General features: G+C 50.4%; 1 protein-coding gene across 2 annotated transcripts; it reads right to left on the reverse strand.

The window, feature by feature from the left end:
* Nucleotides 1-1,212: 1,212 nt before the first annotated feature.
* On the reverse strand, nucleotides 1,213-5,693 carry LOC123074521 (zinc transport protein ZntB). Of its 2 annotated transcripts, none has more exons than XM_044497337.1 (9): nucleotides 4,905-5,693; nucleotides 4,635-4,823; nucleotides 4,455-4,546; nucleotides 4,322-4,381; nucleotides 4,168-4,237; nucleotides 3,585-3,788; nucleotides 2,862-3,018; nucleotides 2,675-2,777; nucleotides 1,213-2,598 (listed from the first exon to the last, which is right to left on the reverse strand). In XM_044497337.1, the coding sequence occupies exons 1-8, from the start codon at nucleotides 5,172-5,174 to the stop codon at nucleotides 2,689-2,691; spliced, it is 1,131 nt and encodes a 376-aa protein (XP_044353272.1). In that variant the 5' UTR covers nucleotides 5,175-5,693; the 3' UTR covers nucleotides 1,213-2,598; nucleotides 2,675-2,688. The 2 variants fall into 2 exon arrangements, with proteins under 2 accessions (XP_044353272.1, XP_044353271.1); XM_044497336.1 differs by having other exon boundaries at nucleotides 2,862-3,225.
* Nucleotides 5,694-16,024: the final 10,331 nt, after the last annotated feature.

The raw sequence follows: 16,024 nt of genomic DNA on the forward strand, positions 1-16,024 counted from the left end.
CGGACGCCCTCACCACGCGCGCATGATTCTTGAGGATTGCAATGCTGGCGTACCAGGTACTCACATCGCGCGCATATGAGAGCTTGGTGCTGTCGCCGTCGAAGACCGCCTGCAGCGCCTGGTCCCATCCGAGGTCAAATGCCATGGCGCAATGGAGGTTTCTTTTGGTTTATGTGGAAGGAGGAAGTTGGACGGAGAGGAGCGAGGAGAGGTTGTGGAGTGGTGGTTATCTATGCAAGAGGGTGAATGAATGCGGTGTGTGTGTGTGTGTGGAGACTGGAGTTTCTGGAGAAACCGAACAAGTGCAGTCAATCGATTGAACTACCGCTTGGTTTTTGTTTTTTTAGCAGAGCCCAACACAACAGTCCAGTAAACAGAAACCATCGAACACGCCGGCCTGACCCAGCAGCTTCATCCCAAGCGCAAAAAAATTGACGCCACGACGTCACTGCTGCCCCCTTGCTCGCGATCGACCACACCAAAACACGCTCAGAAAATGACTCAATGTTTTTGGCCGCTATCAATTCTTCGGTTCGGAGCAAATATCACGTTTTATAAAGTGGTGATTTTCCACGAGTTATGACACGAAAATGATGGTTCTGTGCATTTAACTCTTTCAGTGATGATCATTGTATTCACAGTATCGGAAGCAGAAAAAGATAGAGACCACTGACAAGCGAGCCCCGTATGTCATAAGAAAGTTGAGCCACTCACAAGCAAGTTCCATAGGTCATAAGAAAGTGGGGATTGACAAATGAGGGCCGTTGTTGAAGTTTAAGAGTTATTTTTTGCTGGGTAAACCCTTCTCTCACCTTTAGAGTATCTATAGCCGACCCCTTAAAATTTAATTTAGGCCCTCATATGCCTCCTCAAACTTTAACTCTTTATATATGGGGAGTTAAAAAATGTGATTACTAGCCGAACTCTCAAATTTAACTCCCTAAACATTGTTCACACAATTCCATTCAAACAAAAATTGAAATTAGTCCATTCGGGCACACATTTCAATTCAAACTACATTGCATAACACGAAATTTAAACTACACTTCATAAACCACTCATTTTGAAGGAAAAAAAGTCTAATCCTTCTGGATCATGAGCTTGTCCCAATTTACGCCGTCGTCGAAGCCATCAAAGTCGTCGGTCCCGTCGGATCCGAAGCCGGAGTCGCTAGAACAAAGGTCACTCATTGCCCCAGCATACGACCGGGCCTTGTCGGTATCCCCCTTATTGTACAGCTCGAGACGCCGACGCTCCTCGACGACGAGCTCCAAATTATCCAGGAGGAGCTCGACCATGTACACCTCATCGACGTGCACCACCTCGAGACGCTCGAAGGCCTCCTGATTCTCCCGCACCTCGCGACGGGAAACCACTCGAGGGTCGATGGCGAGGAACTCGAGGACATCACGGCCGCTACGAGTGAAGTTGATCTTCGCCCGACTGCCGTAGAGACTCACCGCCTGCTCCGCCGACTGGAAGGAGTCAATCCAGTACCGGCGACCGGTGTTTTGGTCCTTTATTTACAAAGCCCATGCCTCCTACGGCCGCTGCCACATGCCGTAGTACTTCCTCTTCAGCGGCGGCTGTAGCAAGTCAGTGTAGGAGCGAGAGGGTGACGCGTCGCCGCATGCTCGGATCGCCTGCGTGTTGCGGTACGTATCGACACTTCAAATCAGCGGTGGTAACCTCTGACGGCTAAATCCTGCCATTTCGGGGGAGTCGAGGGCGGCACCGGTTAATTGGAAGTGCCAGGCATGGGAGGGCGAGTGCTATGCTGGATTTTGGCGGCGCGGACGTCGATGTAGTACAAGCGCGGGGAAGGGGTGATATATCCTGAGATTGAGCCACGGTAGAAGCTAGGAGTAAAAGTTTCGAGCAGTTAAGCCGGATTAAGGTTTGGCTAGGTCCGGTTTAACTCTTGAAAACGAATTTTGTACCCCCTTACCCGGTTTTGAGGGACTATTGCTATAGTTGTTCTGACTCCACAAACACTATAGAGAAACATTTGAACATTTCGAGACAGGAAGTGGCACTTGGAAAGTTGCAGCTACATCGGCCTCAGTGTTGGGAGACGGTAGGGACTACATGGAGCTTTTGGTTATTGAGTGCAACCACTGGGAGACGGTAGCATGGGATATATACAACCGATTTAGATGACGATCCAATAATAGAATAGGAATTTAGTCATCTTGTCTTGTTTTTTTGCCGATTGTAGCCTTTTTTTCTCCCTTTGTGCACCTTCCGAGAGCTGCACTGGATGTCAGACTTTGTTTTGATTGGCACTTTTAATAAGATATCCGCATGCACAAGAAAAAACATCGGCCTCCCTCTTGCTGTCCATGTGAAAGTAAAGCTAAGACTCACATCGAGGGCTCTGGCCACGTGAATATCACCTGATCATGAGAGTGATTGCTCGAGGAAACACTAGTGAGACCACATACACGCAGACTTTACAGAGATGCGACGATGGTAGATCTTCGTCTTAAAGGCTGCCGTGTGCCGTCCCCTGAAAAGGGTGCAACACGCTTGGGAGTTTCTTCAGAACTTGTCTACACGCTGCAACGAACCAACCGCATTTGCGGCTGCTCTCTTCACCTGCATGGATCAAGGAAAATCAGCAATGTCACTCTGCATGGTGAAAGCTGAAAGTCTGGTGGATGGATGTGCTAACCTCACATCTCGCTACTACAGGGTGCAAAGCGAAACCAAGTGGTAACCTTGAAGCGGTGGCTCACACTTTGCTTCGAACGGGAAATACCTTCCAAGTTTACGCACTGATGGATGCATGCATGGATAACAAAAATATATTAGTAACGTTGCAATTTTAGATGCTGGGGATATAAGGAGACACGCATCACCATTGTCATAGATGAGATCAGCTGCTCTAGGAGGCAAGTCGCTCCTCAGGACTCCTTCTCTCACTTTGGCGTGTGTCTCGGCCTCGTGCTGGAACATGGAGACTAGCTGCTGGAGCTCCAACTTTCTCACTTGGACCTGCTCATCACTGACCGGTTTCTGCAGTCCGAAATAGACGATTCCGACGATGATCAGCATGAACCCAATCACGAACAGAAGCCCGGAGAACAATGCAAAAGCATATGGAGTGTTTTTAGCTCCTGGGATGCCGTCCACGTTGATCCCAAACAATCCGGTGATGATTGACAGAATGAGGCCACACCCACCAAAAATGGTCAGGTTATGTGTGATGCGAAGGCTCTTATCCTGAGTATCACAACAACCGATCGAGTTCATAGCTCATACTTCCATATATCATAGAAAAGGTACAGGCAGTCATATTACTTGTTAGCATACCCACAATTTTTTTTACTTGTTAGCAAACTACGGTTCATGTTGTCGCTTATCAATTACTCCCTCCGTTCCTAAATATAAGTCTTTTTTAGAGATTTCAATAGACACTACATACGGAGCGAAACGAGTGAATCTACACTCTAAAATATGTCTAAATACATCTGTATGTAGTCTGTATCGAAATCTCTAAAAAGACTTAGATTTAGAAATGGAGGGAGTAGTACAAAAATTCCAATCAGATCCCACAAGAGTGAGTCTGCCAAAGTATTTACCTGCAACCAGGCACGCACAGTGCTCTGCATCACATCCTGGATGGTGAACAACCGGCCACGGACAGCCTCTTGCTCTTCTATCATTTGCCTTGTGTCTTTCCTGATACCTTCAAGCAAGAACCTGGTGGCGGTTCCCCTCAGATACTGGAGCAGCTCAAATATTATCTCCTCTCTAGCATGCAGTGACCATTTCACCCTGATAACCTATTCACAAAATGCATTTAGTTCAAACATATTCTTTTTTTTTTTGAGAAATACATATATTCATTATGTGTGTGTTTGGTTGCTAGCATAACAGCCATGCAGGCTCTGGGCGGCCAAATCCGGTCCACAAAGAGAAACATGCCTGCCCGCTCCTCAAAGCAAACCCTCAGCCTGGCCCGGGGGGAGCCCTCAAATCGGCGGTTTGCAGGCCCGAACCAGTATGGGAGCAACCAAACGAACTACACAACTCGGCTCAGACCTCGTATTAGCCCATACAGGCTCTACCGGGCCAGGTTTCCAGGAAGCCCAAAAATGCAGTGAGTAACCAAACACGCCCTATATCCACTGTACTGAACTTACTCATTCTGAATATACATACCTGAGTGGCTAACCTTCTAATGTCTTGGTTAAATATTATGCACAGCAGGTTTAGGTCTTCTTGATTTCTCCTGAACATGCTCATACTGTCACATAGTTCTAGCCAAAGAGGAAAGAGGTTCATGAAACCAAGGGTATTAAAGTATATAACTTACCTGTTTACAAATTTAACTTCAATTTCATCGGCTGCACCAAACACGTATTTGCGCCACAATCTGTCAGGTAAGTATGATGATGACTAGATGTTACAACACTGAGTAGTTGTGCTTCTTAAAAATTCAGTACCACCTGTCATCCCATCGAGCAAGGCGGGAGGCCAAATGCGCTACAACTTCATGGATACTTTTAGGAGCTGTGCTTCCACATGCAGAAAGAAGCTCCTGCAGCGAGCAAGACTATGCAGGTGAAGAGGAAAATTGACAGATTAGAGATGGTTCTTACTTGAAACTGTTCACTGAAAAATGGTACCTGAACCTCTGTAACCCCTATGACGTTAATGTTGGTCGCAGAACCTTTCACATGAAGCGCTGTTATCAGAAAATTTTGAGCTTGCCATGCACGGAGCACAATAGGAATGTCATCCTCGTCGCCGGCCGGATCGCCCACGGACTGGCCCAATAGCTCGAACAGCAAGCCGCCTGCAACTCTAACGGGGACCTGAGCGGTATGGATCGCCATGAATTATTTTGTCCACTAGATGGAGATGGTACACAAAGAATTATTAATTCAGGCCGTCACCTCGTACAGTAGATGCTTCATCTTCTCACTGATGAGCATGCTCTCGTCCCTGAGCGCCACGCGGATCGCCGGGTGCAGCCATCGCGCGCCGGCAAGCCAGGCGTCCACCGCCGGGTGTCCCGCCGTCACGTGGCACCACCAGGTCGGCCCCGCCGGCCTCTGCCAGTACGGCGCGGCGACATCGGCCACGGTGATATCGCAGCACTGGTCGCCGTCGTCCATGAGGCCGCCCATTCCCTGTCCGTCCCACGCCGCGTCCCCCTCCACCATCTCCACCAGCTCCGCTATCCTCCTCCACCCGATCGGCGCCCAGTAGCTCTCCGGCGACGCCTTGCCGTGCTTGCATGCCGGCCTCGGCTCCTCGCTGTCCTCCGAACCTACCGGTTGCCAATCTGTCTGTCAAGCGGGCTTTCTACCGCGAAATGGAATCAAACCAAGAAACATGCCTTGAGACGAAACGTCCCCCAACTTGGTGATGGGTAGTTTCGTGGGATCCATGGCTGAATGGTCTTTGGAGTATTGCGATGAGTTGTTCCGTGAGAGATTGGGCGGGCTAGCGAAGCCGTGGCCGCGGACGAACTCGAAGGCGCAGACGAGGCCTCCGGTCCACAGGTCGGACTGCGGCGAGGCTTCCTTGGTGGAGCTGCCGAGGCTGTGAATGATCTCTTTCCTGACGTTGCCGGGGAAGCTCCTGTGCCACAGAGGCTCGCCGTCCATCGTGTCGATCAGCAGCAGCAGAAGCCGGCGAACGCAACGGCGGCGATGTACGGGATATTTCAAGTTTGAAGCGGTCGCTCTTGTCAGCGGTTATGTGGGGGCGTGGAAGCGGGGGAGCGGGTGCCACATGTATCTACTTTTTGGGCGTGTCAGGCACGCGTGTCAGAGGGCTGGGAGGCGGTGCGCAAGGAGCCGACGCGACACGTGGCGTCCGCGGCGCTGTACCAGCTCCTTCTGTATGACTAGCTACGACTGTTCTTTGTAGGTGCTTCGTGGGACCTGTGCTGAGTGACGGAGATTTTTTTTTTGAAAGATCTAGCTTTATACTGGCTTTATAGATTTAGCAGAAGGGAGCGGTACAAAGTTTGATCAAGTGATCGGTGGCCGATAGAAAACATCGTGTGGACACGATGCAAAGCATCAAAACAATCTCAGCCATTATCTCGCAGGGCACTGTTGATCAGGTGTTTTGCTCCTGAAGACAACATCATTCCTCTCCTTCCAGAGCTCCTAGGTAACCAGAATGATCAAAGTCTTTATGCCCCACCGGTGCTCATTTGTTGCTTTCCTGATGATCGCCTGACAGATTGAAGTCCTGGTGACCAGACGGAGTGTTCCCGTGCATTAAGAGCTGAGCAACCCTCCCAGGAAGTGACCTCCCGCCACACTTGAGAGGACAAAGGACAGCTCCAGAATAGATGTACCGAGCACTCCAGGTTCCTCTGACAGAGCGCGTAGACGTAACCATTTGGCCAGCCTCTGCGCAGCAGACAGTCATTGCACCATAGCCGGTCCAGATGCAACAACCAGAAAAACATCTTAAGCTTTGCCGACGTCCATGGCTTCCAAATACAGGATCTGAGGCAAGTTTCTTCTGAGGCCTGAAACTGCACCTTGTATGCTGAACTCGTAGTGTAAGCCCCCTCCTTTTCTCTGAGCCAGCGAATCTTGTCTTGCCCGTATGGGTTGAGTTGCTTTCCGTGCACCAGCCTCCAAATCTCGAGGGTGTCGGTGGCGATTGCCAAAGTGTTGTCGTGTTGTAGGTCAGACAGGCACCTGTCGTTACTCAATGCATCAGCGGCCGTTCTATTCTTCCTTCTCGGGTGCTTGAAGATTGCCAGGAAACTTCACTGAAGCGGCTCAGTTCCAATCCAACGGCTCTTCCAGAAGCTCATCGTTCTGTTGTCCCCAATGGAGATGGCAGTGGCCCCGTGGAAAGCCTCCCGGTCTTGGTCGTCGCATGGGATGTCGAAACCCACCCATGGCCGTCGTGGAGACTGCCATTCCAAACATAGCCACCGCATTCTAAGTGCCCCGCTGAATTTTGACATATCCAGGATGCCAAGGCCCCCCTGCTCGGTCGGCGAGCACACTCTATTCCAGGCCACTTTGCATTTGCCTCCTCCTCCAGGTACCAAAGAAAACATCGTCGTGCCTTGTCCATCTCTTTCAGTATGTTTTTTGGGAATTTTAGAGCCGTCATTGCAAACGTTGGTAGGGCCGAAAGCACACTTCTGACAAGCACCCTCCGGCCTGCCAGGTTCATCAGCTTGCCCTTCCAACCCGCCAAGCGGCCACGTATATGATCTAAGATGAATTGGAGGTGGACGATCCATAGCTTGAGGGGGGAAATTGGCAGTCCTAGGTATGTGATTGGGAAAGCAACAGTTTGTCGCCGAAGCCGTGTAGCACTTCCGGCAAAATCGTCGGGTCACAACAGATGGGAGCCACTGTAGATCTACACTGGTTCAGGCACAGACCCGTTGCCTCCTCGAAATGGAGAAGAAGGTTGAGCAGCGTGACGATGACATGTACCTAGGGTAGGGTCATAGGCCTGACCTAGACACCCTACCCAAGGACACTGCCCTAGAGTCGAAGACATTCAAAGCACAAGAAGAGAAACCGACTGAATTGATCAAGGAGTGCAATCCACTCGACCTTCAACCTCACTCGGATACCCCAATTCCATTCGACCAAGATGAAGTCACTTGACGATACAAGAAACCACTCGGAATGTAGAAGACCTAACGTCACTCAGGATGGCAACGGTCGGGCATTCACTCTGTAGTCTTAAAGATCATTTATACCTCTTTATTATTGGCGTTACCAGTAACGCCCTGCCTTAATGTACATTGAACCCTTTGTAACGTGGGCTGGCTGGGGTCCTGGCGCACTCTATATAAGCCACCCCCTCCACTGGCATGAGGGTTCGCACCCCTGTAACTTTCACGCATAATCTAGTCGACCAAGCCTCCGGACACTGAGACGTAGGGCCTTTACTTCCTCCGAGAAGGGCCTGAACTTGTAAACCTTGCGGGCACAATCTCACCGTAGCTAGGATCTTGCCTCCTCCTACGTACCCCCTATTCTATTGTCAGACTTACTCCCACGACAGTTGGCGCCTACCGTGGGGCCGGTGTCTTAGCGACTTCCGGTGAGGTTGCTATCTTTCCGATCTGCATCATCATGGTTTCTGGCGGTGGTTTGGCTGAGGGCCGCGAGATCCGTCTCGGCGCGCTCGTTTTCATCGCCGACGACTCCTCCTGGCTCCAGGAGGCCCCCCTCGATGTCGAGAGGCTCCCCGTCCGTGGGGCGACGCACTTTCGTGCATGCGTCCGCGACGTCCTTCTGCGGCAGCCGTCGACCCAGTATCGGTCGGCTCCCACAACATCTTCGCTCCCCGCCGCTCGCCGTCGTAAGCGATTTGGTCGATCACGGCTTCAGCGGTGGGTAAAGCATGCGGTGGCCCGTCAGTCGGCCACCCCTCAAGTCACGGCAATCGAGCCCGACGAATCTCTCTACGGACTATTCGACATGTCAACTGGTTCCGCCGAGACTCTGTCCGAGTGCGACAGCAGTGACCCTGCGGCAGAAGTCCTGATGGTCGACACACCGCGCAACCCTCCTGGTTTCCATCGCGGCGGCGGCAGCGATGGCGATGGCGGCTCATCGCATGGTCACGAGGAATATCGTCCCAAAGCCCTCACGTCGTAGTAGAGGGATGAGCTGCACCCTCGCAACGTGGAGGCGCTCCACACTCCCATCATCGGAGAGACCTCCGAGGCTCGGGCCTTGGAGGCGGCGCGCCTGGCCACTCTGGCTGAGCGCGTGCGCGTCTGGAGAACCTTCAACATTCACTCGACGAGCGCGCTCGACGACAGGTCCCCGAATCCAGTCGACGACATCGACAATTGTTCCCGCCTAAACCTCAGGTATACCGCACTCCGATCCAGAATCTTATAGCTACAGCCCATATAGCAGAGTCGATTCAGCCGTCCCAATTAGAGGCTGGAAGAGGTTTGATGCAGTTCCGAGCGCTGCTTCGAGCGGCGGGTGAGCAAAACACAGCCGTTTCTCAGTCGCGCAACAGGATCCACAGCAGGTTCGTAGTGGCAGACACAGTCCAATCGGCTCACAGCCCAAGATCGCCTCTGCGGCGTGAGGGCCGTGGGCACCGCCAGGAGCAGTACCTGGGTCGGAACCATGAGCAGTATGATCACCGACTCGTCCGTGATGACCGCCGTCGAGTGCCTACGCCCCCTCTGAGGGACGGATCGTACGTGCCCCGGCAGTATGATGACATGCGCCCGTATGGCGATGAGTGAAGGGTCCCAGTTGATCCAAGAGAGCCCGGGTTTGATGCAAGGTCAATTCTTGTGCAAGGTCTGGTCGACAGAAACCGAGCCCACAGAGAAGAACTCGACAAAGATCGTCTGACTGGCAGCAGAGTTCATGTCTCGGGGCCTGAGTGTTTCAGCAGAGCCATCAGAGCCACTGAGATCCCACCCAACTTCAGGTTGGCAACGGGAGTGAGCAAGTTCACCGGTGAGTCGAAGCCTGACACTTGGCTAGAGGATTAATTACCGAGTGGCTGTGCAGATTGGAGGTGGCAATGACGATGTGGCCATGAAGCACCTCCCCCTGATGTTAGAGGGTTCGGCCAGAGCTTGGTTGAATCAATTAGCTCCCGGAAGTATTTTCAGTTGGGAAGAATTAGCCCGAGTGTTTGTCAGGACATTTGAAGGCACTTGCAAATGGCCTGCAGGGCTGACCGAATTGCAGCATTGTGTGCAGAAACCGAATGAAACTTTGAGGGATTACATCCAAAGGTGGACCACTCTGCATCACACAGCGGAAATGTGTCACAACACCAAGCTGTTTGCGCCTTCAAGGAGGGTGTTCGGTACAGAGAGCTTAACCTGAAATTCGGTCGGACAGGAGATATGACTCTGGCCCGAATGATGGAAATAGCCACTCGGTACGCTAACGACGAAGAAGAAGACCGACTCTGCAGTGGCAAGAACAAACCAATCGCCCAGGATGCCGGAGGAGGGAATTCCAGTCGGAAGCAGAAGCACAAAGCCGAGCCCGCAGGTCCTGGTGAGGCCGCAGTTGTGACCCAAGGAAAAATCAAAGGAAAGCCTAAGGGGCCATGGATCCCCAAGAAGGTAAAAGATCAAGCGGGAAATGATGTGCTAGATTTGCCGTGTCATATACACACCAAGAAGGATGAAGAGGGGAACCTGATTTATCCCAAGCATACCACTCGACAGTGTCGACTCCTAATTCAGAGCTTCCGAGAGGGTCAGCCCAGTGAGAAAGAAAAATAATATGATAAGGATGAGGATAAAGAGGAGGATGATGGTTACCCCAATGTCAATGCCACTTTAGTGATTTTTGCTGACATCTAGAGCAAAAGTCGGCTGGAAGTTATCAACAGAGAGGTGAACATGGTTGCTCCGGCAACAACAACATATCTGAAGTGGTCAAAAACTCCCATTACATTCGACCAGTCCGATCACCCAGTGCATGTTGCTACCCCCGGGCGGCAAGCATTGGTGGTCGACCCAGTCGTTGGGGGCACCCGACTGACCAAAGTCCTGATGGATGGTGGCAGTGGCTTGAACATTTTGTACGCTGAGACCCTCCAAGGGATGGGCATTCCGATGTCCAAGCTTAGTGAGAGCAACATGCGGTTCCACGGAGTCATTCCGGGGAAGAAGGCCGATTCACTCGGCCAGATCACTCTTGATGTGGTTTTCGGTGATTCCAAGAATTACCGCAAGGAAAAGTTGACATTTGAGGTCGTGGACTTTCATAGTGCCTACCATGCTATTCTGGGCAGGCATGCATATGCTCGTTTCATGGCTTGACTATGTTACGTGTACCTCAAATTGAAGATGCCTGGTCCCAGAGGTGTGATTACAGTCACTGGAAATCAGTAGAGAGCTGAAGAGTGCCTCCAGAAGGGCTCAAAGATTGCCGATGAACAGATGGCAGCAGTAGAGATGCAAGAGTGCCAGAAGAATGCAGATCCGAGTGATTTGTTGCGTGCTAAGAAGCCTGCTTCAGAGTCCACGTTTCAGTCGTCCGGGGAAACAAAGCAAGTTCACATTCACCCGACCGACCCCAATGCTGCTCCGACTCATATTTCAACAACACTCAACAGCAAATAGGAAGAAGCGCTCATCCAGTTCCTCCGTGAGAACTGGGACATCTTCGCATGAAAACCGTCTAACATGCCAGGTGTACCTAGGGAATTGGCTGAGCACCGCTTGCGAGTCGACCCAAAAGCAAAACCTGTTAAAGAGCATCTCCATCGGTCTGCCATGGAGAAGAGGAAGGCAATTGGCGAAGATGTGGCTCGGCTTCTGGCAGCTGAGTTCATCCGCGAGATATACCTCTCCGAGTGGCTCACCAATGTTGTCATGGTTCCCAAGAAAGATGATTCACTTCATATGTGCATCGACTTCAAGCATATCAATCGGGCCTGCCTGAAAGATCATTTCCTTCTACCCTGCATCGATCAAATTGTTGACTCGACTTCGGGATGTGAGCGTTTGTCCTTTTTGGAAGCATATTTTGGGTACCATCAGATCCGACTGTATGGACCCGATGAAATAAAAACAGCTTTCATCACCCCATTCGGGCGTTTTTGCTATGTTACCATGCCTTTTGGTCTCAAGAATGATGGTGCCACATTCATGCGCATGATTCAGAAGTGCTTGCTCACTCAAATCAGTCGTAATGTGGAAGCATACATGGATGACATCATGGTCAAGTCACATAAAGGTTCCGGCCTACTGACTGACCTCACTGAAACCTTTGCCAACTTGAGAAGATATGATATCAAGCTTAACCCGTCAAAATGCACATTCGGAGTCCCAGGTGGAAAGTTACTCGGTTTCCTTGTTTCCGAACAAGGGATCGGTGCAAACCCATAGAAGGTTGGTGCCATCCTCCGAATGAAACGCCCCGTGCATGTGCTCGACGTTCAGAAGCTTACCGGTTGTTTGGCCGCTTTGAGTCGATTCATTTCTCATCTCGGTGAAAAGGCATTACCTCTTTACTGACTGATGAAGAAGTCTGACAAGTTTGAGTGGACTCCTGAAGCTGAAGCAGCGTTTGTAGAGCTCAAAGCCCTGCTTTCCACCCAGCCGGTGCTTGCTGCTCCAGTCAGCAAAAAGCCTCTAGTACTGTATATAGCAGCCACTGGACAGGTTGTCGGCACAGTGCTTACGGTCGAGCGGGAAGAAGAAGGCAAAGCCTACAAAGTTCAACGCCCAGTGTACTATATTTCTGAAGTCTTGGCTCCGTCCAAGCAGAGATATCCGCATTATCAGAAGCTTGTTTGTGGAATTTATTTGACCACGAAGAAAGTTGCACACTACTTCTCTGACCACTCAGTTTCAGTCGTCAGTGACGCTCCATTATCAGAAATTCTGAACAACAGGGATGCAACCGGTCGAGTGGCAAAGTGGGCGATTGAACTCCTTCCATTGGATATCAAGTTTGAGGCAAAGAAAGCAATCAAGTCCCAAGCGATAGCAGATTTCCTCGCCGAGTGGATTGAACAGCACCAACCGACTCAGATTCACTCGGAACATTGGACTATGTTCTTTGATGGATCCAAGACGCTGAATGGTTCTGGTGCTGGGGTAGTCCTGGTATCCCCAAGAGGCGACAAACTCAGTTATGTTCTGCAGATTCACTTTGATTCTTCCAACAACGAAGCTGAATATGAGGCACTTCTGTATGGGTTGCGTATGGCCATTTCACTCGGCTTCCGACGCCTGATGGTTTACGACGACTCAGATTTAGTGGTCAATCAAGTGATGAAGGAGTGGGATATCAGGAGCCTAGCTATGACCGGTTATTGCAATGCAGTAAGAAAGTTCGAAAAGAAGTTTGAGGGGTTAGAGCTCCACCACATACCCCGAATCAAGAATCAAGCAGCGGATGACCTGGCGAAGTTAGGTTCCACTCGGAAGCCTATACCCAGCAATGTGTTTTTGGAGCATCTCCATTCCCCGTCAGTCCAAGAGGATCCTTTCACAGAAGATCCCCCGCAACCGAAAAGTTCTACCGATCCGACTGAGATTGAAGTCCCGGCCGTGGTCGACCTAATCATGGAAGTTTTGGTAGTCACTCCCGACTGGACGGTGCCATACATTGCGTATCTGCTTAGGAAGGAACTTCTGGAGGATGAAGATGAGGCCCGTCAGATTGTCCGTCGGTCCAAAGCCTTCATGGTGATAGGTGATCAACTTTACAGAGAAAGTGTCACAGGGGTCGCTCAGCGATGTATCACACCAGAAGAAGGTCGAATGATTCTGAATGACATGCACTTGGGGACCTGTGGTCACCATGCGTCCTCTCGGACCATCGTGGCCAAAGCATACCGAGCGGGATTCTATTGGCCGCGTGCAAATGAGATGGCAAAAGATATAGTCGACAAGTGCGAAGGCTGCAAGTTCTACTCAAACATGTCTCACAAGCCTGCATCTACCTTGAAGACTATTCCACTCGTCTAGCCGTTTGCTTTTGGGGGTTGGATATGGTTAGACCCTTCAAGACCGACAGAAGTGGTTTCACTCATTTGCTTGTGGCAGTCGACAAATTCACTAAATGGATCGAGGACAAGCCTATCAAGAATCTTGATTCAAGCACCGCCATTAGTTTCATCAGCGAGCTGATATTCAAATATGGAGTTCCTCACAGTATTATCACAGATAATGGCTCCAACTTTGATTCTGATGAGTTCAGAGCATTCTCTGCTTCCGACGGCACTCGGGTTGATTACGCATCTGTTGCACACCCGCAGTCGAATGGGCAGGCAGAAAGGGCGAATGGTTTGATCGTTCAAGGGCTGAAACCCCGACTAATGCGTGACCTCAAGCATGCTGCTGGAGCTTGGGTGACTGAATTGCCGTCTGTCTTGTGGGGACTGAGAACAACTCCAAATCGGTCGACTGACCGAACTCCCTTCTGAAGGAAATATGCCCTAGAGGCAATAATAAAGTTATTATTTATTTCCTTATTTCATGATAAATGTTTATTATTCATGCTAGAATTGTATTAACCGGAAACATAATACATGTGTGAATACATAGACAAACATAGTGTCACTAGTATGCCTCTACTTGACTAGCTCGTTAATCAAAGATGGTTAAGTTTCCTAACCATAGACATGAGTTGTCATTTGATTAACGGGATCACATCATTAGGAGAATGATGTGATTGACTTGACCCATTCCGTTAGCTTAGCACTTGATCGTTTAGTATGTTGCTATTGCTTTCTTCATGACTTATACATGTTCCTATGACTATGAGATTATGCAACTCCCGTTTACCGGAGGAACACTTTGTGTGCTACCGAACATCACAACGTAAATGGGTGATTATAAAGGTGCTCTACAGGTGTCTCTAAAGGTACTTGTTGGGTTGGCGTATTTTGAGATTAGGATTTGTCACTTCGATTGTCGGAGAGGTATCTCTAGGCCCACTCCGTAATGCACATCACTATAAGACTTGCAAGCATTGCAACTAATGAGTTAGTTGCAGGATGATGTATTACAGAACGAGTAAAGAGACTTGCCGGTAATGAGATTGAACTAGGTATTGAGATACCGACGATCGAATCTCAGGCAAGTAACATACCGATGACAAAGGGAACAACGTATGTTGTTATGCGGTCTGACCGATAAAGATCTTCGTAGAATATGTGGGAGCCAATATGAGCATCCAGGTTCCGCTATTGATTATTGACCGGAGACGTGTCTCGGTCATGTCTACATAGTTCTCGAACCCGTAGGGTCCGCACGCTTAAAGTTTCGATGACAGTTATATTATGAGTTTATGTGTTTTGATGTACCGAAGGTAGTTCGGAGTCCCAGATGAGATCGGGGACATGACGAGGAGTCCCGAAATGGTCGAGACGTAAGATCAATATATTGGACGACTATGTTTGGACACCGGAAAGGTTCCGGAAGGTTTCGGACATTTATCGGAGTACCAGGGGTTACCGGACCCCCCGGGAACTAATGGGCCTTGTTGGGCCCTAGTGGAGAGAGAGAGGGGCCGGCCAGGGCAAGAGGCGCGCCCCCTCCCCTTGAGTCCGAATAGGACAAGGAAGGGGGGGCACCCCCCTTGCCTTTCCCCTCTCCCACTCCTTCCTCCCCCCTCCTTCTTGGACTAGGAAAGGGAGGGGCAAACCGACTTGGAGTAGGTTTCCCCCTCCTAGGGCGCGCCACCCCCTTGACCGGCCCTCTCCTCCTCCCCCCTTTATATATGGAGGAGGGGGGCACCCCATAGACAACAATTGATCATTGATCTCTTAGCCGTGTGCGGTGCCCCCCTCCACCATAATCCACCTCGATAATATCGTAGCGGTGCTTAGGCGAAGCCCTGCATCAGTAGAACATCATCGTCACCACGCCGCCGTGCTGACGAAACTCTCCCTCAAAGCTCGGCTGGATCGGAGTTCGAGGGACGTCATCGAGCTGAACGTGTGCTGAACTTGGAGGTGCCATGCGTTCGGTACTTGATCAGTCGGATCGTGAAGACGTACGACTACATCAACCGCGTTGTGCTAACGCTTCCGCTTTTGGTCTACGAGGGTACATGGACAACACTCTCCCCTCTCGTTGCTATGCATCACCATGATCATGTGTGTGCGTAGGAATTTTTTTGAAATTACTACGTTCCCCAACAGTGGCATCCGAGCCTGATTTTATGCGTAGATGTTATATGCACGAGTAGAACACAAGTGAGTTGTGGGCGATACAAGTCATACTGCTTACCAGCATGTCATACTTTGGTTCAGCGGTATTGTTGGATGAAGCGGCCCGGACCGACATTATGCGTACGCTTACGCGAGACTAGTTCTACCGACGTGCTTTGCACATAGGTGGCTGGCGGGTGTCTGTTTCTCCAACTTTAGTTGAACCGAGTGTGGCTATGCCCGGTCCTTGAGAAGGTTAAAACAACACTAACTTGACAAACTATCGTTGTGGTTTTGATGCGTAGGTAAGAACGGTTCTTGCTCAGCCCGTAGCAGCCACGTAAAACTTGCAACAACAAAGTAGAGGACGTCTAACTTGTTTTTGCAGGGCATGTTGTGA

The sequence above is a fragment of the Triticum aestivum genome, chromosome 3D (genome assembly GCF_018294505.1).
Source record: "Triticum aestivum cultivar Chinese Spring chromosome 3D, IWGSC CS RefSeq v2.1, whole genome shotgun sequence".
Lineage (NCBI taxonomy): Eukaryota > Viridiplantae > Streptophyta > Magnoliopsida > Poales > Poaceae > Triticum > Triticum aestivum.

Coding starts and splice junctions, on each gene's coding strand:
- LOC123074521 (XM_044497336.1), bottom strand. CDS start 5,174: ATGGTGGAGGGGGACGCGGCGTGGGACGGACAGGGAATGGGCGGCCTC. Junction 4,824..4,904: donor TGAAGCATCTACTGTACGAG/GTGACGGCCTGA, acceptor CATACCGCTCAG/GTCCCCGTTAGAGTTGCAGG. Junction 3,226..3,584: donor CTGTGCGTGCCTGGTTGCAG/GTAAATACTTTG, acceptor TGTGATACTCAG/GATAAGAGCCTTCGCATCAC.